Source organism: Tasmannia lanceolata, unplaced genomic scaffold (genome assembly GCF_043159265.1).
Source record: "Tasmannia lanceolata isolate RefF3 unplaced genomic scaffold, GAP_Taslan_0.1 ptg000016l, whole genome shotgun sequence".
Classification (NCBI taxonomy): domain Eukaryota; kingdom Viridiplantae; phylum Streptophyta; class Magnoliopsida; order Canellales; family Winteraceae; genus Tasmannia; species Tasmannia lanceolata.
The window spans coordinates 4,799,389-4,824,500 of NW_027518693.1; the positions used below are offsets into that span (position 1 = coordinate 4,799,389).

General features: G+C 38.6%; 2 protein-coding genes across 6 annotated transcripts; both read right to left on the minus strand.

The window, feature by feature from the left end:
• Positions 1-160: 160 nt before the first annotated feature.
• On the minus strand, positions 161-2,371 carry LOC143848479 (cytochrome P450 monooxygenase 76AD131-like). The gene is made up of 2 exons (XM_077357434.1): positions 1,361-2,371; positions 161-989 (listed from the first exon to the last, which is right to left on the minus strand). Exons 1-2 carry the CDS (start codon positions 2,285-2,287, stop codon positions 333-335), a joined length of 1,584 nt encoding a protein of 527 aa, XP_077213549.1. The 5' UTR covers positions 2,288-2,371; the 3' UTR covers positions 161-332.
• Positions 2,372-11,219: 8,848 nt separating this feature from the next.
• On the minus strand, positions 11,220-19,003 carry LOC143848863 (transport protein particle 20 kDa subunit-like). 5 transcript variants are annotated; one of them, XM_077357923.1, is made up of 8 exons: positions 18,865-19,003; positions 18,301-18,416; positions 15,042-15,127; positions 13,967-14,045; positions 13,434-13,610; positions 12,286-12,322; positions 12,107-12,160; positions 11,220-11,371 (listed from the first exon to the last, which is right to left on the minus strand). In XM_077357923.1, the coding sequence occupies exons 2-5, from the start codon at positions 18,379-18,381 to the stop codon at positions 13,518-13,520; spliced, it is 339 nt and encodes a 112-aa protein (XP_077214038.1). In that variant the 5' UTR covers positions 18,382-18,416; positions 18,865-19,003; the 3' UTR covers positions 11,220-11,371; positions 12,107-12,160; positions 12,286-12,322; positions 13,434-13,517. The 5 variants fall into 5 exon arrangements, with proteins under 5 accessions (XP_077214038.1, XP_077214036.1, XP_077214037.1 ...); XM_077357921.1 differs by lacking the exon at positions 11,220-11,371 and having other exon boundaries at positions 11,380-12,160; positions 13,464-13,610; XM_077357922.1 differs by lacking the exon at positions 11,220-11,371 and having other exon boundaries at positions 11,380-12,160; positions 12,286-12,321; positions 13,448-13,610.
• Positions 19,004-25,112: the final 6,109 nt, after the last annotated feature.

Consider the following 25,112-nt stretch of genomic DNA (forward strand, 5'->3'; position numbering starts at 1 on the left):
GCCCAAAAAATCAGCTCCATCGGATCATCCTAACCCTTCAATCTATGGACGAACTTTCAGCTGGGGGGCAAACCTTAAACAAATTGAAACTACAGGGGTGTATTTGTCACTTTTTAAACTATAGGGGTGGAAGTGGATGTGTCAGAAACTAGAGGGGGTGTAAATGTAATCATCCCTTAATTCATTTATTGAAATAAACTGAAACAATAGAAGAGTACTAGAGGCATACCCCCAATAGAACATTAATTGTTCACTATAGAATATAGCGAAACCTAAAGCCATATGACTTAAAACAGACAATAAAACTATCCATGGTTACTAGATTAATATAATCATGCTTCTTCTTTTAAGAGTAGATCGTAGAGTTGTGGGTTCGATAATCGTGGCGTGGGTATAGCAACGACTGGGTTCGCTATCTTTATCACCTGGCCAAACTTGTCCGAAAGATCGATCTTGGTTCCCATCGGTAATTTCCAGTCGAATGAATGCAAGAGAGAACCTAATACATATTTCAGAGATCTCTCAGCCAAAGAGATACCTGGACATATCCTCCTCCCTGACCCAAATGGAAAATAACGAAAATCGTTGCCTCTATAATCCCATTTATTACCTGCAGTGGCACTACTCAAGAACCTCTCAGGAAGGAACTCTGTGGGATTGTCCCAAAGAGAAGGGTCTCTCTGTATCTCCCATAAGTTCACAAAGATGGCAGTGTTCTTTGGGATGGTGTATCCACCCACCACGCATGATTCAATTGCACTGTGAGGGATCAAGAAAACATTGGGTGGGTGCAAACGTAGTGCTTCTTTCACCACTGCTTCTAAATAATGCAATTCAGCACAATGGTAATCTTCAAGAATTTTATCCTTCCCCACTACTGATTCTAATTCTTCTTGAGCTTTCTTCATTATCTCCGGCTTGTGCATCATCTCAGCCATGGCCCACTCTAATGTGGTTGAGGTTGTGTCGACCCCGCCAGCTACCATGTCCTGCACCCACAAATCAAACAAACATGAGTCTTAATGTATGGTCATAAATTATATGAATGCCTAAGACTGCATATAATCAACAACACCACTATTATTTTGGATTTTAAGAATCGATTTTTTGTCTAAAACTGATTCTAGAAATTTTGGATGTTTGTTATGAGGTGTAAAATCATTTTGTACTCTGATAAATTCTACATCACAACAGTGTGTTATTTGCTTGGGCTGTAGAATCTATTTGAGTCCAAAATCGGTTCTAAAACTATCAAATTAAATGCACAATTTTGCCTTGAATCGGTTTTGGACTCAACACTGATTCTAAAATCCGAAACAAACAAGCCTTAAATATTCATAGATTCAATATAGAAAATTACCAGCAACAAGGCCTTGATGTGTGTCATTGTCAATGGTGTTTTGGGGTCCTCTTTATTCTTGATGTTCAAAAGGATATCGAGGAAATCCTTGTTTTGCTTCATGCTACTGTCGTGATTCGCCTCTCCTACCTCTGCATTCATTTTCATCCGTTGATCTAGGATAGATTCGAATATCCTATCGAACCAAGACATGAGGTTTTTTGCTTTACGTTGGACGCCCTGTATATCAAATCTGGCTAGAAGAGGAAATAGATCAGAAATGTTGGGTTGTGTAATGAGCTCCCCGATTTCCAACATGACATGCCGAAACTCCGACGCCACACTAGTCCCTTCATTCCCCTTGAGTGTGCCACCCCATAGTGTGCTCGTCATGGTGTTGAAGATTGTTTGAGTTATCTTCTCACCAACATTAACCGGGGTTTCAATTTTGGCATACACTTCGCTCAAGGTCTGATGAACCCGTAGTCGTCTATGGACTCGACCAGCGTCTAGGCTAGCAGTATTGAGAAGCTCTTGGATGCAAACCCTGCGGAGCATGCGCCATTCTGGACCATAGGGACTCAACACAATGTCGGACCCACCATAAGTGGCAGTAAGAAGTGCCGCAGCTTGCATGTCATGGTTAGCGAAGGTGGTGTCATGGTCTTTGAGGACCTCCTTTGCCATGGATGGGGAGCTTAATACAACACACAGCTTATTGCCGAGTCGGAGCTTGAAGATGGGGCCATAGATGGCAGATAATTTGGCATAATATCGATGGAGCTCGGGTTCCAGAAACGGAAGGTTACCGATCAATGGTAACCCACGTGGACCAGGAGGCAAAGGCGATGTGTTCCCCTTTCTGGATTTCTTGATCATCCATGCGATCCAAGATATCGCAACAATTGCAATGGAGAATATGAGGGCTTGTGAAGGATCTGAAGTCATATTTTTTTTCCTATAAAGGGTAAAACGAGGAAATTGTTTAAAGAGCAAAGGGCATCAAATTGAAGGTGATTGTACAAAAGAGCTTAGCCCCTATTTATATTGATATCTAGAGGGAAGGTAGAAGTGGAAACATTATGACATGTCAATAGAGGTGTGCGAGTCAAGGTCCTCCATGTTATTACAAGGAAACATTTGTGTTTCATGTCTTTGAAAAACAAAACTTCTTTTCCCACATAAAATGAACTTTTCACGCACTAATTGGAAGACTCCTTCCTTCAATCTTTGTAATGTCGTGAAAATTAACTAAGTGATGGGGTCCAAAATATGCAACCAATCGGCTGTTGACACGTGGCCCTCACACGTGGTCCTTCAGGCCCAGATCAGCCCTTCAGGTCCAGATCAGTCCTTCAGGTCCAGATCAGCCTTTCCGGCCCTACCATAACCTGTTACCAATTTTAGACCTAACACTAAGTTTCAAGACTAAGGTGCACTTTGGATCACTTCGGGGTAAAAAAGCACATTTGAGTTCTCATGTGTACGTGAAAATTGGCCCTCTTTCGAAATACACTATAATCTATAATAACCATTTTTTACTATTTCTAGTATAATATATAGAGAAGAGTGCCGTTATCAAAACAAGGAAGTGCAAATATAACTTCCCTTCTAAGAACCCTCTATTTAAAATTTAATATATGGTAATATGGGCAACCAATACAATAACGGGAACGCGTTAACTTGGGGTTCACAGCTTTGGAAAGTCTTTAAACTAAAGAGGACTGTGCGTGCCAAAATCAAACATGGGATTATCAATTGCCTTCTAGAAAGAAAAATACGAATGATAATAATCCGTCTAGGGGAAGTGAAAATGCGAATGCTTCCTTCCCTCTGTCTCTCCCCCTAATGAAATAGTGTTGTCCAATTTGTGGGTACTACCTAACTAGATTCTAAATTAGCCTAAAAATCACTATTGAGCAAGCACTAATAACTATTGGACTAAATGTCTTTTTAACGCTTTGAGCATGATGGAATGCTGTTTCTATATGGTTTTTTTGAAAATATGATGGATTTTTTCTTCTATAAATTATAGTTCTTGACCCTCCATTTGCAACCTCTCCATCCAACTGTTAGGATCACTCAATTCTTCTCGAATTGGCTCATATATATTCTAGCCCACAAAAGGCCTTCTTGCTCATGTGGACGGTGTCAATACCTCAAGAGTATTGATACTAAGGTCACTCAAGTTTAACACATGTTATCAGGAGTAATTATATGAACAGGCGTACACACATGCACTCATCATCCCATCCTTCATATTTGATCTAACAGTGATCAAATATTAAGTGCGGTACTTACATTGTTCCACCTTCACATGTTTGTATTCCCTTTCATCGTATAATTTCTCTGCTATCAGAATAACAACAGGACAATCATGAACGCAATAGTTCGTCCGAGAGTAAACACCGAGGTTATTGAGACGGATCATACTTGACATGATTTTGTCCACTCTCCTACTGGGTTGATTCCTTTGAGACAGTTGTGTACCTTATTTTCCAATATATTGATACAATTGTCTTCATTGAGGTGATCATGTGTGTTATGTGGAAATATAGTGTCCTTAAATTTATACATTTATACACCTGATGACATAAATTTAGAGACTTTTGGGGTGAAGATTTTTTTTTTCTACAATCTTTAAAATTAGTCACTATCCTACACTAAAAAAAATGAAAACCCGACCGGGACGAACCCAAGAAACTATATTGGGTAGGGTCGGGTTTACGAATCTTGGGTTTCCCTGTAAAAAATTAGACCCAACCCGACCCGAGATAATTCTCGGGTAGGGTAGCGTAGGGTTTTGGAAAACCCGACCCTCGCACCCAACCCGAGCTGCACCCCTATATTTAATATTTCATCTGTATTTGTTAGGCATGTTGTCTTTTTGACGAATTTGATTTTCCCTTTCTTTCATCCATGGTATCACCTTGACTGACACTGTGAACGAATCACCACGACTCTATTATTACAGTTCTTATTTTCTTGGTTTACTAAAACAATTTGTTAGGAGTTGGACTAATTCTCGGGTAGGGTAGGGTAGGGTTTTGGAAAGGATCAGTCATATTTTTTTTTGGTGTAAAATGGAAAACAAGGAAATTGGTCAAATAGCGAAGGGCACCAGATAGGTTGTATAACAGAGCTCAGCCCCAATTTACATTGTGAACTCTAACAGAGGAAAAGATAGAAAAATTAAAAGAAAGTGTCAATTGTGGTGTGCCTTAAAGGTCTTCCATGTTATTCCAAAGCAACCTTTTGTGTTTTCAAAGCTTTGAATTTGTACGTGGAAAAACAAAACTTCTTCAATGTATTAAATAATAGACTTCATGCACGAAGAGGGAGATGAGGAGCAAATAAACATATTTGAGCCATTATGTAAGAAACCAATTTGTGGCCACCAGCGTTGGTCCATATTTGCAAATAAGATTATTTTAGTTTAATCTTTATTGCAAATGGGACATTAAGTCTCTTTGGAAACCATTCCTATATCATTTCTTAAACTAGTTTTTAAAGTTATCCCAATAAGGCCCTCAATATTATTTACATATAATCTTATATACGCATAGTCTTATTTGAATACAAAAATGTTTTTGAATGTTGAATTATTTAGAGACTTGGCAAGGTTTGAACCCATTAACTTGTAAGGTCATTATGTTACCGTTCGTTTAGATGGTCGTAATCTCTACCTACTGAAACTATCGTCGGAAGCAAGAGGGGGAATTTCTTCCACCCATTAAAAAAATGATCACAGGGCTCTGAATCACCCTTTTTTTAAAAAAAACTATCTATTTTAACACTTTTTCCCCCTTGAGATGTATTTTTTTTATTCAACTATTTGGGTCAACCAATATTTTCTCTCTTTGCTGAGAAGCAACAATTTATATGTGTCCGAGCACATATAGAATGAGATAAGAAAGCTGAAAGTCGAAGCCTATAGCTTGGTGATTTAATAATTTATTTGAAAATCACATGTTTTTTGTCTTTTTGTATGTGATGATGGTGGCGCCTTCTTCTCTTGTATGAGACTAAGAGAAGTGCCATTATAAAATATGTGCAACCAAGTCATGCATGTTAACATGACGTCCCACCATAGGAAACTCATATACTTGAGGGAAGGGTGTGCCTCTTAAATCAAACGTTGGAATATCAATTGTCTTCTAGAGAGATGAAATGTGAATGCTAATACCAATTCCATTCTTGGAAGAGAAAATGTGAATCTCTCTCTTTTGTTATTCAACCATGTATGGGCAAAGCTTCCTGCCTTCGGTAATCTTCGTCTCTCTCTCTCTCTCTCTCTCTCAAATGCAATAAATTCAAGAACCCATTTAAGTTAATGGTAGACTAATGCTATGATAAGGCATACGTCATCCCATTTAAGTTAATGGAAGACTAATGCTATGATAATGCATAAGTCATCAGGTAAGGCATCATCAGTTCACATCAGATAAAGGCTTTTTTCACGGAGCTCCAGACTTGGTCTTCATTTTTCAGCGGAGGATTTGTGATGGCATTCATAGTTTATTCCAATTAAATGCATATGACTTGTATTGATTGGTAATAGGGGCGGCGATACCGAATTTCTTTCCAGATACGTCATATGCCAGACTTCTCTGATTGTTTTGGATCCTTCCAAACGGACTTGGCATAGGTTGAACCAACTCATCTTGAGTTAGTTACTCATCTCCTCACTCATTGAAGAGCAAAATTTGGCTTCAGAACAGTTTGGATCGAGGAAGTTCCGCCAGTACCCTCTAATAGAGGGAGTGTGGAAATATCAAATCCGTGGCTACTTTTTATTTTTAAAAAGGATTTGATATTTCCACACCCCTCGCTATTACACTATTAGCAACGGTCTGGGGAAACTTCCTCCAAACGGATCTGAAGCCAAGTTGATTGCAAGAACGGAAATAGTAGACTTACGAATACCAAATAGAGTGGAATGAAGAAAACTTAAAGGGTTGGCCTTTTTCTATTTTATTTCATTTAACTAGTTGCAGCCTAGTCAAGGGAACGAAAAACAGTGTAAAGAAAATGGACGAATATCTATCTACTACAATATAAGGGAGGAAAAAGAAATTTCTTTTCTTTTTATCTGGGATTTGGGATTTACACGTCAACATTACTATTTTACCATTAACCCATTTGCTGATATCTAACATCTATCTCTATGAGAAATTATTTGAGGGTAAAATCGTAATCTACATACGAAAAGTACTGACACGGGGTACCTGTCTATGACAATTACGGAAAAAAACTACCAAGAAGATGTACAAACATATGACAATGACAAAAGAACTACTTTATATTACTCATGCAGGACACTTGCAAAATATTGACGGATTCAGGACACCTGAATAGGAACAACAATTATGAAAACCTCTATCGATTAGAGGGCTAGGATCAGCCTATATCGATTGGAGGGCTAGGATCAACCTATGGAAATGATTTTACGGGCACAACCGATTGATGTTGTGTTCCATCACATGGACAGTTTGGATCAACCTATAACCCGCTATAGATCAGAGGGTTCGGATCAACCTATGAAAATTATTTTTAGGGCACAACCTATGTAGGCAGTGGCCCATCTAATGGATGGTTTGGATCATCCTATGGTACGGACCAGACCTTACATTTTAATAAAGTGAGGAGTGCAATCATCAAAATACGGTGAGTAGTGCCATTATAAAATATGGTAGTGAGGACATTAGCACTATATATAATTTGAAACTATCGTTGTTACTTGGATGTTCCCACGCGAGTCGGGTTCAACCCGAATTTGGGTTGGGTCGGGTTAAGCTTTTTCGCAAATCAGGTTGGGTTGGGTTGGGAAAAATCAACCTGAATTGGAAATCGGGTTGGGCTGTCGATCAACCCGACCCGACCCGAAACCCGAATTTGGGTTCCATCTGAAGAAGTTTTGTATATGTATTTTTCTTTTTCAACATTGAAATAGTCTCCACAGTCCACATTGGACTGTTTGGATAATCCTATGGTGCGGGCCATAACATACTTTAATAAAGTGAGGAGTGTGATAATCAAAATATAGTAGTGCGGATAACATTTCCCTTTGTTAATTGTTAGTCCCTGTTTGGTTTGGATTTTGAGAACCGACTGTGAGTTAAAAACTGATTATTGGTGACTCCTTATTGGTTCTCAAAACCAAAACAACCCGGCTTGAGTTGAGGTGGTCAATATTTGGTACCATATCAAATCGGGTCAACGCGACCCAACCCAACCCGAATTGGAAATCAGGTTGGGTCGGGTTGAGGAAATTGCAAATCGGGTTGGGTCGGGTTGAACCCAGTCGCGTTGGAAATCGGGAACTATTTTTCCTTATTCACTATGTGCGGGTCAAATTACGAAAAGTTTGATATTACGAATGCAAGACACCTGTAAAAATATTAACGAATTCTTGGTACCTTAAGAGGAACAACAATTATCGAAACCTCGATAGATTGGAGGGCTAGGATCAGCCTATGGAAATTATTTTACGGGCTATGGAAGTTTAGATTAACCTATGATGTGGTCTGTACAATTCTTTGTCGGCCGGTGCATCGCACGGGGTTTTTTGCTAGTATACTATATAGCATAAGATAAAATGAGAAAATTATTTGAATTTCTCCCAAAATTCTATGAGAATTACACATCACTTTTTTGACTTTTTTTAACAAAGGCACCCATTCAACCCACATATTTTCAATCCTACCCCCTCTTTATGCTTTTTAACAAACGCACCCATTAAAGCCACATAATTTCAATCCTACCTCATTTCTTTATGTTTTTTTAATTATGGAAACCTCTATAGATTGGAGGGCTAGGATCAGCCTATGGAAATGATTTTACGGGCACAACCTATTGATGTTGTGTTCCATCACATGGACGGTTTGGATCAACCTATGATGTGGTCCGTACAGTTCTTTGTCGGCCCGTGCATCGCACGGGGTTTTTTACTAGTGTGTGTGTGTATATATATATATGGCTACCATATATATAATTGAAAGTCTGAAACAACACGTTTGGGTCTACTTTACTCAATTATTGTGTTTATATTTTTGTTCATCCAAGTTAATGGGAAATTTAGCAGATTTAAATTAAGCTGGGGAAATGGCCAAAAGTTTGAAAAGTTATTAAAGTATAAAAAAATAAATAATGCCTTGCTCCAACAACGTAAGCTTTTGGAGTAATTGGTAAGTTTTACATGGTATCAAAGCCATGTTCTGGGTTCAAACCTCCTTGGTAGCAAAGTCCACATACACTGGCCAAACCCAAAAGAGGGGCTGCATGTGTCACGTGTAGGCCAACCCTAAAAAGAGGGGGGCCACATGTGAGGGGGAGTATTAAAGTATACAAGAATAAATAACGCCTTGCTCCAACAGCTTAAGCTTTTGGAGTAATTGGTAAGTGTCACAAAGCTTTTCCTTTTCCAACTTTCCTTGCTAGCCATAGTGATGCAAAATGTGCGGGTGGATCAAATCTTTTATTTTTTTATTTTCTATTTTTGTAATTTTATTTTTAGTATTTTTTTAAGGCATCAAATCTTGTTCTTTTAGCATGGTTTTGGTATTTTTAAAAAAGTTTTTCGATTGCCTATCTAAATAGCCCAAGATTACGCGATTTGGACTTGATTTGGCTAAGTTATAAGCAGTTTTAGGATATGGTAAGTGTCTAATATAGGATTACTATTTTAGGATTATCTTAGAGATATTTCTTGCTTTTACTTTTGTTGCTTATGATAGAAGAATGCGAATAATTGGTAGGCAAGTATTTAGGGTTGCTATTCATAGATTTTAACTCTCTATATTATGTAATGGCATGAGGAAAGAAAGATAGATTTGAATAAAGTTTATTTTTGGGATATCACTTGTCAAGAGAGCATTGGCTCTTTCAAGTGGGTGAAGGAGCTTCGCTCCTTTTACGTGATATTGGAGTTTTCCTCCAGACCGTGGCATGGGTTTTCATACCCCATGAGATTATCTTAGCTGCTGCTTGTGTTGATCTCAATCTCGGTGTTACTGCTTCACGCTCCCTGCGTCACATAATGGGCTTAGGATAGTTGACACAAGTAGGAATCAAAGGTAAGTTATGAAATTACATAGTAAATATGATTTTATTTTATTTTCATTTTCCTTTTGGAGTGTTTATATGGTGCCCGACTGTCAAGTACCGTGCGAGTGGTATCGCCTTTGATCGAGGCTGCTGTTGGATCAAATATCAAGGATGATACTTCCATCATACCACCTACAGGGACTTGACGGTAGGGCACCATAGGATTTCTCTTCTTTTTATTCTTAGGTGGTCAATATTCGAGAAAAAAGGGTTTTTGCAAAAAAAGTCTTCTACTTTGCTTTATTTGCAAAAAAAGTCGTCTAGTTTGAAAATTCACAAATAGGTCCTGGCATAAATTTGTGACCAATATACCAATGGTAGAATTTTTTATCGTAAAAAGACCAAAATGTCCATATAAATGTGAAAATATGAAAATCACCTTCTAAAAGGATCAAAATACTTGTGATGCTCCTACAAAGCATGAGGTGTAAACTAGTGGCCCCACCCTATGCATCATAGGCTGTGGATACCGTGGGACCTACCCATCAAAACTTGAAGTAAAATGGTGGGCCCCACTCAAATGTAGGTATCTGACTTGAGTTGTTGGGACCCACCTCATCAAAAACATGAAATGTAAAAGAGTGCGACCACCCCATCAAAACATGAGGTGTAAAAAGGTGGACCCCACCATATGCATGGTTTGAGTTGTGTTGGTGGGACCCACCTTATCAAAACATATCGTTGAAAGTCTAAAATGGTGGGCCCACCCCATGCTTAGGAAAATCTACCGAGGCTCAATTAAAAAGCAGAAATTAACACACAATATGGGTCTTCCTTCATTGATCTTTCAAAAGATTACAATGTGGATTTCAGATTTACATTAACACTTTCAAAAAACAGGAAAACTACATGCAATGATTTACACTTTTCCTAAGGTTCCCTACTATTAGAGGTTAGGGGTAAGGTGATGGACATCTAGAAAATTTTCAAAACCATCTTTGTCGATTGATGCGTATGGTTCCCATATTTTGTTGGTCTAATGTACCCAAATGAAAGTGTGAGATAGTCAAGCCGGATCAATACTATCATTTTTTGGGTCCCACTAGTGATGGCCCAAGACATCCCATCGGTAAGATAAAGGCTCAGTAAGAAAAAGATTTTGAAAAATGTTTGCGATGTTTTAAATTCAACGAGCAGGGAGATGTTAGTCCTATTAATTTTTGGGGATTTTCTCTCTAAATAAGCTCAGTGTGGATTGTCTAACCACAAAAATATATGTATCACTGCATGTGGTTGAGACAGACCCATCAACTTCGTGCCGTAAAGCTGACAGTCAGGGACGGAGCCAGGGAGGGTGGCACTTGCCGCCCCTCAAAATTGAAAAATTCTCAATTTCACAGGATCTATATAAGCATGGACAAAGTGAGGGAATGAAAACATAGCGTTTTTTCAACATCGAATAGTCTGTGTCCAAAATTGTCTCAGAAATTGACTTTGCAATTAATACCTCTCTCTCTCTCTCTCTCTCTCTGGGATGAGAACATAGCATTTTTTTCAACTTCGAATAATCTGTGTACAAAATTGTCCAAAATTGTAATTGTCTAAAATTAACGCTTGCAATGAATACATCTCTCTCTCTCTCTCTCTCTCTCTCTCTCTCTCTCTCTCTCTCTCTCTCTCTCTCTGGGATGAGAACATACCGTTTTTTTCAACTGCGAATAATCTGTGTACAAAATTGTCCACAATTGTAATTGTCAGAAATTGACTCTTGCAATTAATACCTCTCTCTGGGATGAGAACATAGCGTTTTTTTTTTCAACTTCGAATAATCTCTCTCTCTCTCTCTCTCTCTCTCTCTCTCTCTCTCTCTCTCTCTCTCTCTCTCTCTCTCTCTCTCTCTCTCTCTCCAGCGAACTAAAAATCTCCTATGACATTGTGGATTTGTGGCCCACAAATGAACGGTTCGATCATCCTCTGAACTGGAACCTAGAAGAAAACTGGAATTCACGCATACACACATAATATAAAATCTCTACTGATACGCTCAAAATATATCAGTTATAATATGGTGTAAGCTCGTATAGTTCAAATTATTTTTTAAAAAGTATTGTATAACTTACCATAGGATGATCCAAGCTGTCCAATTGATGGGCCACATCGTAAATACATTGCACCCCAATGAAAATGGTTTTTGGGGTGCAATGTATTTACGGTGTTAGAGTCATAGCCCAAAAACTCATTTCGCTAGGATGATCCTAGGCCACATCGTAAATACATTGCACCCCAATGAAAATGGTTTTTGGGGTGCAATGTATTTTCGATGTTAGGGTCATAGCCCAAAAACACATTTCAATAGGATGATCCTAGCTCTATGATCTGTATTGGAATTGCATATTATGGAGACCTTTCATAGAGCTAGGATCATTCTATTGAAATGAGTTTTCTGGCATAGCCTTATATTGTGGCCTATCAAATGAGCAGTTTGGATCATCATATGGTAAGTTGTACAATACTTTTTGAATGATATCAGACTACACGAACTTTCACCATCCCAAAACAAATTACCCATGCCATGCTAGGAGTGTTAAATAGTGGGCCCAACCCATCAAAACATGTGTAATATAATTTGGCCCCACTACATGAAATGTAAGGGAAAAGTTATACTAACCCCCTTTTTTACTTAGGAGAAACCCTCTAGTGTAAAAGAGTAATGGGCCTCACCCATGTTGTGCCCCTCAAGCAAATTCCTGGCTCCTCCCCCGCTGACAGTAGTTCCTTACAATTTGAAGATTTGATGCATTAGACAATTGATTGTTTGGAGCTCTAGAAACATGATAAAACATTCTGAGAATTGCTAAAACTAAAATTCCTTCAAGCTATCAACTACTGGATGTCTATACCTGCTACCGAGTTTGTTGCGCCCCTGAAAACAGCAACCTGATAGAGAACATTGGAAAGCATCGTTCAAAAAAAAAAAGATTTGAGAGTCCAAAGAGAGTACACAAAAAAACAAAAAAACAAAAAAAAAAAAAAAAAAAAACTTATCTAATCATACGGATATCAAGTTGGAAATGCCAGTGAGAGCTGATGTTGCAACCCATAAATTTAGACACTTGCACCCGTGCTAGCCTGTCCTATTTGATATCAACAAAGTGGTAGGTAAAGTGGTAAACACAGTTGGGGAACATACGGTCCAAAGAAATACTTAATGGACAACACTTATCTAATAATTAATAGTCCCTAATACCTTACGTACAATACTCTGATAAACGTTGAGGAACATACGGTCCAAAGAAAATTAATTATCAGTCCCAACTGTACTATGAAGGACAAACTAAAATGGGTGAAAATGCCTAATTTTAGGTCATGTCTGGCATGTTTACAAAGGGCCAAAGAGGACTGAAGAGAGGGACAGATTTTTTGAGGGTGAGTGATAGGGGACTCATTTCCAGGAAAAAAAACAATTTCAAGGTAGGATTTTTTATTCCCTGAAAATCAGCCTTGATAGTATTTTTTTTCCTTGAAAATCAGCCCCTTCTCACTCTCCCTTCTCAAGTCTCTCTCTCCCTACCCCTCTCACACCAATTAAACATAAAATTCCATGGTTTTCTTCAAGGTTGCCAAACATGCCCTTAAGGTAGCAACACCACCTCACATAGTATACTAAATTAATGAGACTTAACTTCTTACTCAAAATAATAAATATGTTTTTTTAAATATCAATGTGTTAGCAATTGAAGATTCTTCTAAAACATAAGAACTCGGAGAGTATTTTCATATTTTGGAAGTTAAATAATAATTTTAAATAAGAAACCCATTAGCTTGTAATAACATTATAACTCAAAGAATATTTAATCTTATGGAAGTTAAAAGGACATTTCTAATAAGATATCTATGCCATCAATTTATCATTAAGGCCCAAAGTCACAAACAAAATGATTTTATTACTCTAATTAAGTTGTTAGCTTATGTAAGATTAATTTATAGAAGTTCTACTGTATTGAAAATGAGCATAGTTTTGGGACTAGTGAGTGGAAAAGAAGAGGACGTTGAGTTTATTATCTGGAAAGAAACTTGCATCTGCCCTTTTGCCCAACTATCACAAGCTTCTGTCTCCCCAAGATTGAGATGGCTACAGATATTTTCTTGCAAGGCCTCGGACTTTCGTGTCAAAATATGATGATGTAATGCGAGACCCTGGTACGTATACAGGATTTAAAAGAATCTGCCAATTCAGACACAATCAAATGATATAATCAATCAGCCAGGAAGCTCAACAAATATACCGCTCAAACTCGAGTGAAATGCAGGTGGAACTGAAATTCATTACAGGTCATATTACCCAAGCAACTCAATACCCACAACATAAATGGTACCTCGGCATTGGTCCCATCAACTTGAAGTAGAATGTCATCAGATAACAACTCCCACAACTCCATGAATAAGTTCAAGAAATTCAGAATGAACATATATTGAAGAAATTACTAAAAAGTGGAATGAATTGAAGAAAGGACCACTCTCCACACCACATAAATTAAAGAAAAGATCAAAAGAGGTGCAACAGGGCAGAAGCAACATTACCTTTATATATAGCTCATGGACCTCTTGGAAAAAGCTTTTTATCCCATCCTCGTTACGTGAGTCGTGAAGTAGCATCAATCTAGTGTGTATGATATGGAGGTCGAGGGAAATAAAATCGTGCGCAAACAATAAAAGTACATACTACAATAAAAACTTGTTAACAAAATTGTGACAGTTGATATCATATAGATATTTTGAGAATAAACACGTGGTCAAGAAAAAAAGAATTATTGAATTCCAGAACTATAATTCATACAGGAGGAATGATAGATGCAAGGGCCCTCTTTATGCAAGGGCTAAAGAAGGGCCCTTGAATAGGTCCATGTCATTAAGTGCAACCGAATTCAGTTTCTCAACCGACTTTAAAAATGGCGTGGATCTATTCAAGGGCCCTTCTTTAGCCCTTGCATAAAGAGGGCCCTTGCATCTGTAGGGTATGGATTTCCTAAAAGAAGTCTCATTATTTAAAAATTTACTATAACATTGATATGAAAAATATTATCTGGAAACAGAAAAGGATTATTTTCACTTTAAAGGTAGCTATTGATTTTAACAAGTTCAATATAATTCCCGTAATAGAGATAAAAAAAAACCAAAAAGATCTCCACAGATTCAACAAATGCTTCTAATTTATCATTCTACTAACACGATGTACACTTATGTTCCATTTCTCTGTCAAAAATACTTAGATTTTTTGCATTAATGTGAATGGTTGGAGTACCATATGCTTCTTTTGGTAAAGATAACAAGAGAATAGGTTCATCTTCAGAATTAAATGCACAATGCATGCATAGGTAGGATATGACCTGCAGTTACATAAACAGACACCGTCAAATCATTGAACCTGTCCATTGCCTTCAAGAACCTTTTTTGAGAACATAACAATTGGTAAGTTGTATAAGAGGACCATCTCGGTCCTCTTCTTGTTCAATTAAATTGGCGACCATTTTGGGAAAAAAAAAAAACAAGTGGTAAGTTGAAAGGAAAATAAGATAAGTACAAGCAGTACATCACAACACAGGCTCTTGATCATAAGAAGTAATTAGTGGAAGTATAAATGGTAATAAAACCTCACAAAGCACTTGTAGTCCATGCAAGGTCTTGAACAATATCCAAGGCTGCATGCAATATGAACTGGTGCTGATGAGCAGCTTCTTCTTTCTGTCAGATGCACCCCACGGATGTAATAGGCCAAAAATAACCAGGTTTTAGAACACGGATAAAAATCTTATATAGCAAACAAATCAGATTTTTTTCAATGGAAAATTGCAGTAACTAAATGATGTGACAAGGCGACTGAGTTGGTCCATACAAGCAAAACAAAGAAAGAATAACCAACATAAATAAAGAAGCCACTCCTCCCTGCCATCAAAGGGGAAGAAAATAAAAAATCTCAAGCCCCAACCTGGAAGCTCTTGAGCGGGCAAGAAGGTCGGCCTCAGAATTAGCCGATTGACGTGTATCCAGAAAAACCATTACATTGCCCTCCACTTTGTCTTTCACTTGCTCAATCACACTAGCAAAACGTCATGGATAACACTCTTCCTTCACCCATGTAAAGCGAATCACCTACTTCATTGATAAGGGTATCAAGAAAATCATGATTGATAAAATGAATACCCATTAGGAGAGCTTGAACTTCCACCATGTTACAATCTTGAACCCTATGGGCCGGAGAAAGACATGCTTACCTCACTCTGAGCATCATACAAAAGGCCCCCAACACCAGCCACATCCGGGTCGCCTAAGATGGAGAGCCACCAAAATTCAACTTAAATCAACCACGAGGAGGGGAAACCCACTTAGTGGCAGATTTATCCTTAGTAATGCAGCTGACCTGAATCTCATTCTAGAATCTCGAAAAGAAGATTCAGAATAGGGCGATGATATTCTCTCTCTCTCTCCCCCACCCCCCCCCCCCCCACCCCCCCACACCACCACGCAGTACGCATTTGCCCCCCTTCTAACGTGATTTGACGTCAAAAAGCATTAAAGTTGCCCCCTGTTCACGTTATAAGGGGGGCGAATGCGCACTACAGTGAAAATATCATCTTCCTTCAGAATAACCTCAAATCCCTGGAAGGACTGTTGCCCAATGGACAATAGTGTGTAAAGTCTGTTGTTGAATCGAACAGACCTTTTTCGAAATGCTTTAAAAGATTCTATGGTTTCTTTCTTTTGAAAGATTCCATATAGCTACAACAAGTGAGACCCCACCGATTGGCCTACGAGCAAGGAACCATTGTTAAACAAATCTGCAATATGCAAAGGAAAGGTCCAATCGATGCCAAACATGTTCAAAATAAAGGACCAAACTTCTCTAGGGACAAGGTAGCGAATAAATAAGACGCAATCAATTAACAATTGACTGGAAAAATTCACAAACCCTATGAGGAGCATGAATCTTCCAAGCATTCCTAGCATGGGAAGAAAGAGCAGAAGGAATGAGAAGGAATGAGGTGTCGGTATAAGGATCAAATTGAGAACTTATCATCTGACTCCCATATTCATATTTTCCTATCCATGCCGCAATTGCGAATGTAGATCGAGTGAACCCTACTCAAAATCGCATCCACACTACCAATCTCTCTGTAAAAGAAGTCCCTATGAAATTGGATTTTCCAGTCAACCTTCCCGTTATACCTATTGCAACACGTTCACAAAAACATTCCGATTAGTAGTCACTCTAGCCAGGTCAGGGAAGTCAGCAAAACGAGAACTCAGATCCACATCAATGATCCATCTAAAATCTTATTCTCATCCCACAACCAAGTATGAAACGAAAGCCTCTTTGGAACTGGGGAGAAATTTTATAACTATCTCTCCATATCGTTAAACCTGTCCATCTATAATTATCCAGAAACTCTCAACCTTAATGCTCAAACACATATCAAGGAATGTTGATGGGTGAAGATGGTTGGTCTATTGAAGTTAGTCTAATCTATGGAGAATGCATCAAAAATGGAAACAACTTATCAATATTGGAGTCACACTATGTATCTTCAAATCACTTACTGTTAGAACACTTTGATTTCGACTCCATCCTACTAAAATTCCTAAGCAGACATTCATACATTAATTCATGGCCGGGGGCAAAAATATTGATAATTACATAGATCTTTTACACCTCTTCATTACCCAAACCCTGTCTCAAACCCTATCTAATCTATATTGGCAAGTCATAGATGAGTAAAGAGGAGGCCTCCATAAAGACTTTACCCATCATTGGTTACTCCATTCTGTTTTGGGGCATCTTATGAGCCAATGATGCCATAATTACTCATATAATTGGAACATACTCTTTTTCAGCTTTGACAATTGAATGTTTGAAATCTAGCAGAGAGATTTGATTTTTTTTAACATTAAAAATCTACCTTCAAATTACCTAAGCCCTCTTGTAGGGTGTTGATAGATGCAAGAACGCATCCAATAGTTGATTCAGTTTCCAACGAGATTAAGTCACAACAAAGAAATGCCTAAAACTATCCTAGTCGTGTGCATCCCAACCTTCTAATCCCCTTTCTAAAGTTCCAACCCAAATCAATCAGGAAAATAAGGAAACTCTAGAGCACATAAAATCCGTCATTCTAAATTCCCTCTAAATAACTGACTTGATGTTGTCAATCATAATTACATAACCGTCAAAGAGATGACATTGATCATAGCATCTGCCTAATCTTCAAGGTTAGATTAAGCTGTGACCATACGGTACGGATGGATCAACTAAAATGACAACCATGTGTTTATGACAGAATAGCTCAGGATTGTTAGTTGAACCTGGTTCTTAGCTTCTTTGTGTATATTGTAAGTAGGAATTACCCATGAAACAAAAAAGAATAAAACAAAATATTTATATAAAAAATCAAATAAGTCAATAGATGTAGGACCTAAGACAGTTGGGTAATGCTAAAGTATCAAAGATTAAATAATGCCTTCTCCAACAGCTTAAGCTTTTGGAGTAATTGGTTGTTTGACATGGTATCAGAGCAGAGGTCCTCGGTTCAAAACTCCTTGATATTAAAAATCCACATCTAATGGCCAACCCAAAAAATGGGGCCACATGTGCCACGTGTCGGAAAACCATAAAAAGGGGGGCCACACGTGAGGGGGAGTGCTAAAGTATTAAAGATTAAATAATGCCTTCTCCAACAGCTTAAGCTTTTGGAGTAATTGGTTTTTTGACAGGTAATAATATCTCAATCTGAACCACAGAGACATAAATACACCTATGTACTTCATAATGAATACAAAGTTTCCAACGATAATTTGACATCAAAGAAAGTTCTAACAGACATACATGCAAAGGAGTACAATCCAAGAAGAAGAAAATATACCTTAAGTGTAGAGCTCACTTCAGCTTCATATACAGGAATGTCATTCCTACTGACAATAATAAAACATGCAGTACTTGCCATACTAATCCTCTAAACCAAGTTATCTGCAACACTATCTGGAGACACAGAGAAAGCAGAAATGGGAAACATTTACCAGATTAGCTCTCTCAAATATTAATAAAATTTCTTACAAAACAAAAGAGGATTGGGAAAAGTACATAGATCTCATGATTAGTAAGCATGGTTTGAAGAAAACCCTTGAAAAAGAAATGGGTAAGCACCATCAAAAAATTGTGGATTAAATATTAAGCCTAAGAGAACTATTGCATTCGGCAAAGTTATGAATTATAAAGCCCAGAACAAAAAAAAAGCATTGTAGATAACAAACATTTAATGAACAGTAAGAACCCAAGTAATGATTTCTTCTTGTCAAAATGCTCTATTTATAAAACACAATAAAATTTAAAACAGAAAAGAAACAAGAAAAACAGAAAGAGGCCAAAGTAGCTTGCAAAGATGATGAAATTAGGGAAAGATTATAAGCCTTTGCAGTAGAATCCATACCTTATCAACGAGATTCGAAGCAGATTTTTCAGACAATGGGTCAAATGGATATGCCGAATATCAAATGATTTTCAAGAAGAAATAACGATTTTGGGGAGACTTATGTAGGGGGTTTGGTCGTAAGGGATTTTGAATGTCGTGCCAAGGGGTGCAACTTGGGTAGGCTCAACCCGAACAGACGGGTTCAACCCGGCTCGGGTTGCGTTGGCATTTTCTCAAGTTGGGTTGGGCTGGGAAAAGCCAACCTGATTTAATTTCGGGCTGGGTTAGGGTTGAGGCTTTGGCAACCCGACCGACCCGACCCTAAACCCGACCTTCATCTTCTAGTTTTAACAAGATTTTCTTAGGATTATGTGTTTTTTCATGTATTAATTTGTTTGGCCCCAGATGATCCGGAACCCAATCTGAACCCATCCCGACCTGAGTTGGAGGCTGGATGGGTTAGGGTTGACCATCTTCAACCCGAGGCTCGAGCTGGGTCGGGTTAGAGTTGAGGAAATGCCATCTCGGGTTGGGTTAGGGTCGGCCTCGAACCGACCCAACCCGACCCTAGTTGCACCCCTCATGGGGAACTTTGAATGTGTGAACTGTCAAAGGACTTCAGGGGACTTTTAATAGTCACATGGATAATGAAATTGCACATTAGTCATCAACAACTACACGACATTGACCCATCAAAAAAAAAAAAAAAACTACGTGACATTGAAAAAAGCAAACCTCCCTGGCGTCAAGTGAGCCTCCTTAAGAAAATGAAGTTGAAGTTGGATAAACTCGACTCTAGGAGAATTTCTCATATTCTGAGGGAACGTAATGCAGTGGCGGGCATACTCTCCAAACATGATTTTCCGTACAAAGATCGCAGTATTTCTACTCTGATCATCTCATAGAATCTGTTGAAGACCATTAACGAAGATAGGGATGGATATCATATGCTAGGAAGTAAATCTGTGAAATGAGGATCCACCTTGAGCTAGTGCTGTGATGGCGAAAATCTCTTTGACTTGAAGTTTGAGACCACAGACGTCTTAGTCCATCATAGTTGCAATACATTTCTGGGCGGTTTGAACTTATCATCTCTTCTGGTGATTGTGATGAGCTGGAACTCCACCGAGTGTTGGCCCTCTCCCTCAGTTGATGCTCTCTTTCACAGGTTATATTGACAGTCATAAAAACAGTCTGTTCCCTATCCCTAGTCTTATTTTTATGTTTCTATGGCCGCTGGCTAGGCTTTTGTTTTGCTGAGAGCTTGTTCCCTGTTTGTTGGCCTTCGAGCCCCCTTAGTCCTGTAAGTTTCCATCTTATTTAATAAATTCTGGTGTGGTGGGGTCCTGCGTAACCCCAGCTTAATTACTTATCAAAAAAAAAAAAAAAAACTACATGACAATGAAGTCTTAGAGATTTAATATTCTTTTTTTACTATTAGCTCACGGGTTTGTAGGTCCCACTAATAGATCAAAATGCTAATAGCTAGTGTTCATTTCTGGCCTCCCCCCTAATATATCAGAACACTAGTGTGCATTGTGGGCACTCACTAGTGCCGCAAAATTGTTGTATGGATTTGATATTTTTGCCTTTGTCAATAATACACATTGTAAAGGATCTTGGTGGAAACATCCAGTCATACCAAATTTCCCAAGTGCTCCACCATTTGAAGTATAGATCCACATCTTGCTTTCATTAAGCATATGAAATTCGAGTAAGAAAAAAATATGGGTAAAAATAAAACCCAAAAATAAAAAATTTCAAATCCAAGAAGTGAAAATGGTTAACAGGAGGTTCAAAAGCAAGAGTAAGATTGCTCCTTTGGTAAATGGTAAAAGTTCTCTACAACGAAGTTTCATACCAGACCAATGGATCCATAAAGATGAGAGACTTCCTTCTTGAATCCAGAACAAAAATGCTAGTAAAATCGAACCCAAACTGAAATTGAAGCCCAAAACTCTAAAGAGGAGAATCAAGGAGTCATATATAAGCAACAAAAATTAGTTTTTCCGAATCCAAAACAACAACAGGACAAGAATGCGAAACAACAAAAATAGCTTTCTCGAATCCAAAACATCAAATATGGTACTTCAGTACTAAATAAATATGCGAGGAACAAAAAGTCATAGATGTACAAACCCTGCAGAAAATAAGGAAAGCTTTAACATACAAGGAGAGTGAGAGAGAGCTGAAATCATAGATGTTATGTGAAACTTAAACAAGCACTTGAGAAACTCAATCATACAGTAAAGAGACTTAGAAATTGAATAGCAGCAACTCAATTGAAAAAAAAAAAAACCAATTGAAGTTGTCCAAGGAAAGGATCTTTTCTATCCCATCATGAATTGCTCCATCAAAATGTTGAACTCCTAGTTATTCTTTTCCTATCCAGACCTACCCAGATCGTCATCTATGAACTAATGATTTTGACTAGCATCTTAGTTCAAACACATACTTGCAAAGAACTCAATACACCATCTTTTTCCTGTTGGAAAATTTGTTGAGGGTACTGTTGATGATAGAAAACAGAAACTTGTTGCTTCAAGGCGTGATATCACTTTCCTTAAGACAAGATTCGCCCCCACTAGTAGTGTGCAAAGGGGATCCGCGAATTGCCTCCAAGATACAATGAAGCCTAGTAGGGAAGCCCTACTAATGTTTGATGACGCGTAGCACTAGCGGAATCAAACCCGAAATGCCCTTCCGAAATTTCAAGGCTTAGAGAAATCTCTAGATTCTGTTTCTGGAGAAAAACAGTATCTAGAACAGTAAACAAAAGAAAAACAGTATGTAGAAATACTTGGGGATTTTTGTAGGAGTGTAGAAGAGAGTGTAAAGTCAGTCAGAATTGCCAATTCGATTTCTATCTGAAATGACTGAAGTTTGCACATTTTTATAGACCATCTGGTGTCTTTTCAGTGTGAAAAACACCTCTACAGGGCACCTTTCCAGAATGTTTGAAATCTGACCGTTAGATCGCACCCATTGATATTGAACGGTCCTGATCGATCCTAGATGTGACTGTTTGTTTGAGTAAAACCTCTCTCCAACCCAGTCATCGTTAGATCAACCATCTATGGTGTGGATCGCACCCCCTTGGCACATGACCGTTGGGGAAAGGGACACAACCCATTTGATCACACCCTTTGACCGTTGGAGTCATGGGCCCGTTGGGCCGACCGTTAGGCCCGAACCGAAGCCCAACCCAACTGAACCATTCGGCTTGATGGGCCTGCGAACCATTTGACCCACCCATCCGACCGGTCCACCTTCATCTTGATCTAACGGTGCAGATCAAATCTGGAAAAATTAAAGGCTCCAATCGCTCCTCGCGTACGTGCGAAGTGCAAAGTGCGCCTAAAAAAGCGCCAATAAAGCACCACTATGCGCCCTATAGCCCATTGCCCACGCCACGCGCGCGCGTGTGCAAACGGTGCGTTGCACCGTCCCGCGGGTCCAACCATGGGTTCAACCCAATGTGCAATCAACAAGAGTTAGAAAAGGTAGTGCTTTATAAGCCCTTCTCTTTCTTTTCTCTCATCCGATATGGGACTATCTTTTCAACTACACTTGTACATCCTTTTGTAAAAGCAAATATTTCCAAGAAAACATTTTCTTTTTCCCAAACGCTTTTGATAAAACATTTTCCAAAACACTAAAACATGTAATATACAATATTTTGAAAATGCAAAATCACTAACATTTCCTACTTCATAAAAGTGCAATTACTGCCTAAGGTACCGGATGTAGTAAAACCCAGATTGATCAGAGACACAGACTACCCAGAAAGCAAATAGGTGTACAAATGCCTACAAACAAACTTGATAAAAGTGCAATTCCCTAAAAGCTAGATTTTATCTAATAAAACGTCACGAAACTAAGGTTACAACATAGCAAGGGATGAAGAATCTGACTTTCTGGCACATTTTGTCTTATTCATTTAATTCACTTGACGTGCCTGTTCTCACATGCAAAAGCCATCCGTGAAATGGCTTTCCGCAAAATTGGCTTAATGAAAACTGCAAACCCACTGGGTGAAATCTAGCCTTTTTTGAGTTGGTTAGGAGAGGGGTGGGGAGCGATTTTTTGAGATGGTTTGATCATCTTCCTCCTTGAGGTGTCCTCTGCGTTGTGCTATTTCTTCTGATTTTTTTCTTTATGTAAATGGCTTTCCTCAAAATTGGCTTAATGAAAACTGCAAACCCACCAGGTGAAATCTAGCCTTTTTTGAGTTGGTTAGGAGAGGGGTGGGGAGCGATTTTTTGAAATGGTTTGATCATCTTCCTCCTTGAGGTGTCCTCTGCGTTGTGCTCTTTCTTCTGATTTTTTTTCTTTATGTAAATGGCTTTCCTCAAAATTGGCTTAATGAAAACTACAAACCCACTGGTGAAATCTAGCCTTTTTTGAGTTGGTTAGGAGAGAGGTGGGGAGCGATTTTTTGAGATGGTTTGATCATCTTCCTCATTGAGGTGTCCTCTGCGTTGTGCTCTTTCTTCTGATTTTTTTTCTTTAAGTATTCTTGGGTTTTCCCTTCGCCCCCCCCCCCCCCCCCCCCCCCCCCCCCCCCCTCTCTCTTTTTATTCAATATTATTTGCCATTTCAAAAAAAAAAAAAAAAAAGGTGAAATCTAGCCTGGTTTCGGGAACTCATCAACCAGTGAATGACCAGGTTGAGTCAACTCGAGCCTGGTTAATGGCAAGGTTGAGTCGACTCTAGCAACTCTTGAATCAACTAGTTTGAACTATCCAATTTAAGTGGGTTTCCATATCATTTCTTACTTCATTCTTTCACAATAGTCATGCCCATTGACAGTTGACACCCAGAGAGAGAGAGAGAGAGAGAGAGAGAGAGAGAGAGAGAGAGAGAGAGAGAGAGAGAGAGAGAGAGAGAGAGAGAGAGAGAGAGAGAGAGGGAGGGGAAAATCTACCTTTAAGCACCCCACACGAGCAGAACAAACTTAATTTAATCAGGTCTAGCACAGCATCGCTATCTAACAAGAGGATAAAAGGGGGATTGCATGATTGCGCAATTCTTCGAACATCTTCTTTCATCTATCACCTTCCATCCCTTTCCTTTTTAAATACACATTTATCTGTAATGAAGTAAGAGACCCACCAAAACACTTTTAATGGCTTTTAACGACCCATTATTCCCTACGGTATAAAATCTAAGATCTAACAACCCTACGAGAAGGAAAGAACCCTCATTTCTTAACCATTTTTTTGTATTGGAGAAGCACATGGACATGGGTGGTGTATCTTTACTTTGTCATTAAACTAAGTTCCATTCCTTAATCCACAAGTACATAAAATAGATTATAGACATTTAGGAAGGTCTCTACCCTATGCAAACCATTTTATTCCTCTAACCATGCTTTGCTTTTTTCCATGCATCGATGACATTTTATTAATTGTAACCTTACATCATGATTAGGTCATGCTTCGATGAATCTCCATCATTGGAATCAATTTGAAAGATCGTAACAGAGTGATGAAGCTGTTGCGGGAAGAGTAATTTGTAGTAGGATTAAGATATTCTATATGATTAACTTTATGCCAATAGAAACGAAATTAGGGTTAAAAAAAGGGAATGACATCCACGCGTGAACAATCACACCTACGAGCGCAAATTGGAGGATAAAACGAAAACCTAGGATGTATTGACAATGGACATGCAATCTACGGCTATGTCGGTGAAAATGACTCCTGAGCATGTGGACCCACTCGGACGCCCTCAGCCTTGAGCCTCTCAAACCATCCGATGACTTTGAGATGAGTTCACCTCTTCTCGAATTTGTGCTCTATGATCCGGGCTGCAACAAAAACTCGTTTCCATAGAGAAAAAAAAAGTTCCCAAGATATAGTTTCCCTGCATCCAAACAAAGGAGTGAAATGTAAGGGGAGGGCCATTATTAAAAGAAAGGGATGGAGATATCATTTTGCTTATGAAAAACACATAGGTTGATACGCCGAAAGCAATCTCGGACCCAGCTCATTTAGAAATCTGCTACACTTTCACTAGGGGTGCAACTGGGGTTGATTTTTGGGAATTCTGGTTGAGCTTTTACCATAAAATGGGTTGGGTTTGGGTTGATTCCAATTCATTTTTTAAGAAAAATCTTAACCTGAAGGGGCTCAAGTTGTACCCCTAACTTCTTCATTGTCCATCTATGAGGGCCACACATGCAGCCTTTGACTTGTATGTCAATTGGAACAGGTCTCTAAGCATGAACCAAACACTTAGGAGCATGTGCTGATAGGACAAAA

Excerpts from the sequence above, each read along its gene's own strand:
- LOC143848863 (XM_077357923.1), bottom strand. The coding sequence starts at position 18,381 with ATGGCAAGTACTGCATGTTTTATTATTGTCAGTAGGAATGACATTCCT. Across the intron at positions 15,128-18,300 it reads AAGTGAGCTCTACACTTAAG|AAAGAAGAAGCTGCTCATCA; the intron begins GTATATTTTCTT and ends TGCATCTGACAG. Across the intron at positions 14,046-15,041 it reads GCATGGACTACAAGTGCTTT|ATTGATGCTACTTCACGACT; the intron begins GTGAGGTTTTAT and ends CATACACACTAG.
- LOC143848479 (XM_077357434.1), bottom strand. The coding sequence starts at position 2,287 with ATGACTTCAGATCCTTCACAAGCCCTCATATTCTCCATTGCAATTGTT. Across the intron at positions 990-1,360 it reads ACATCAAGGCCTTGTTGCTG|GACATGGTAGCTGGCGGGGT; the intron begins GTAATTTTCTAT and ends TTGTGGGTGCAG.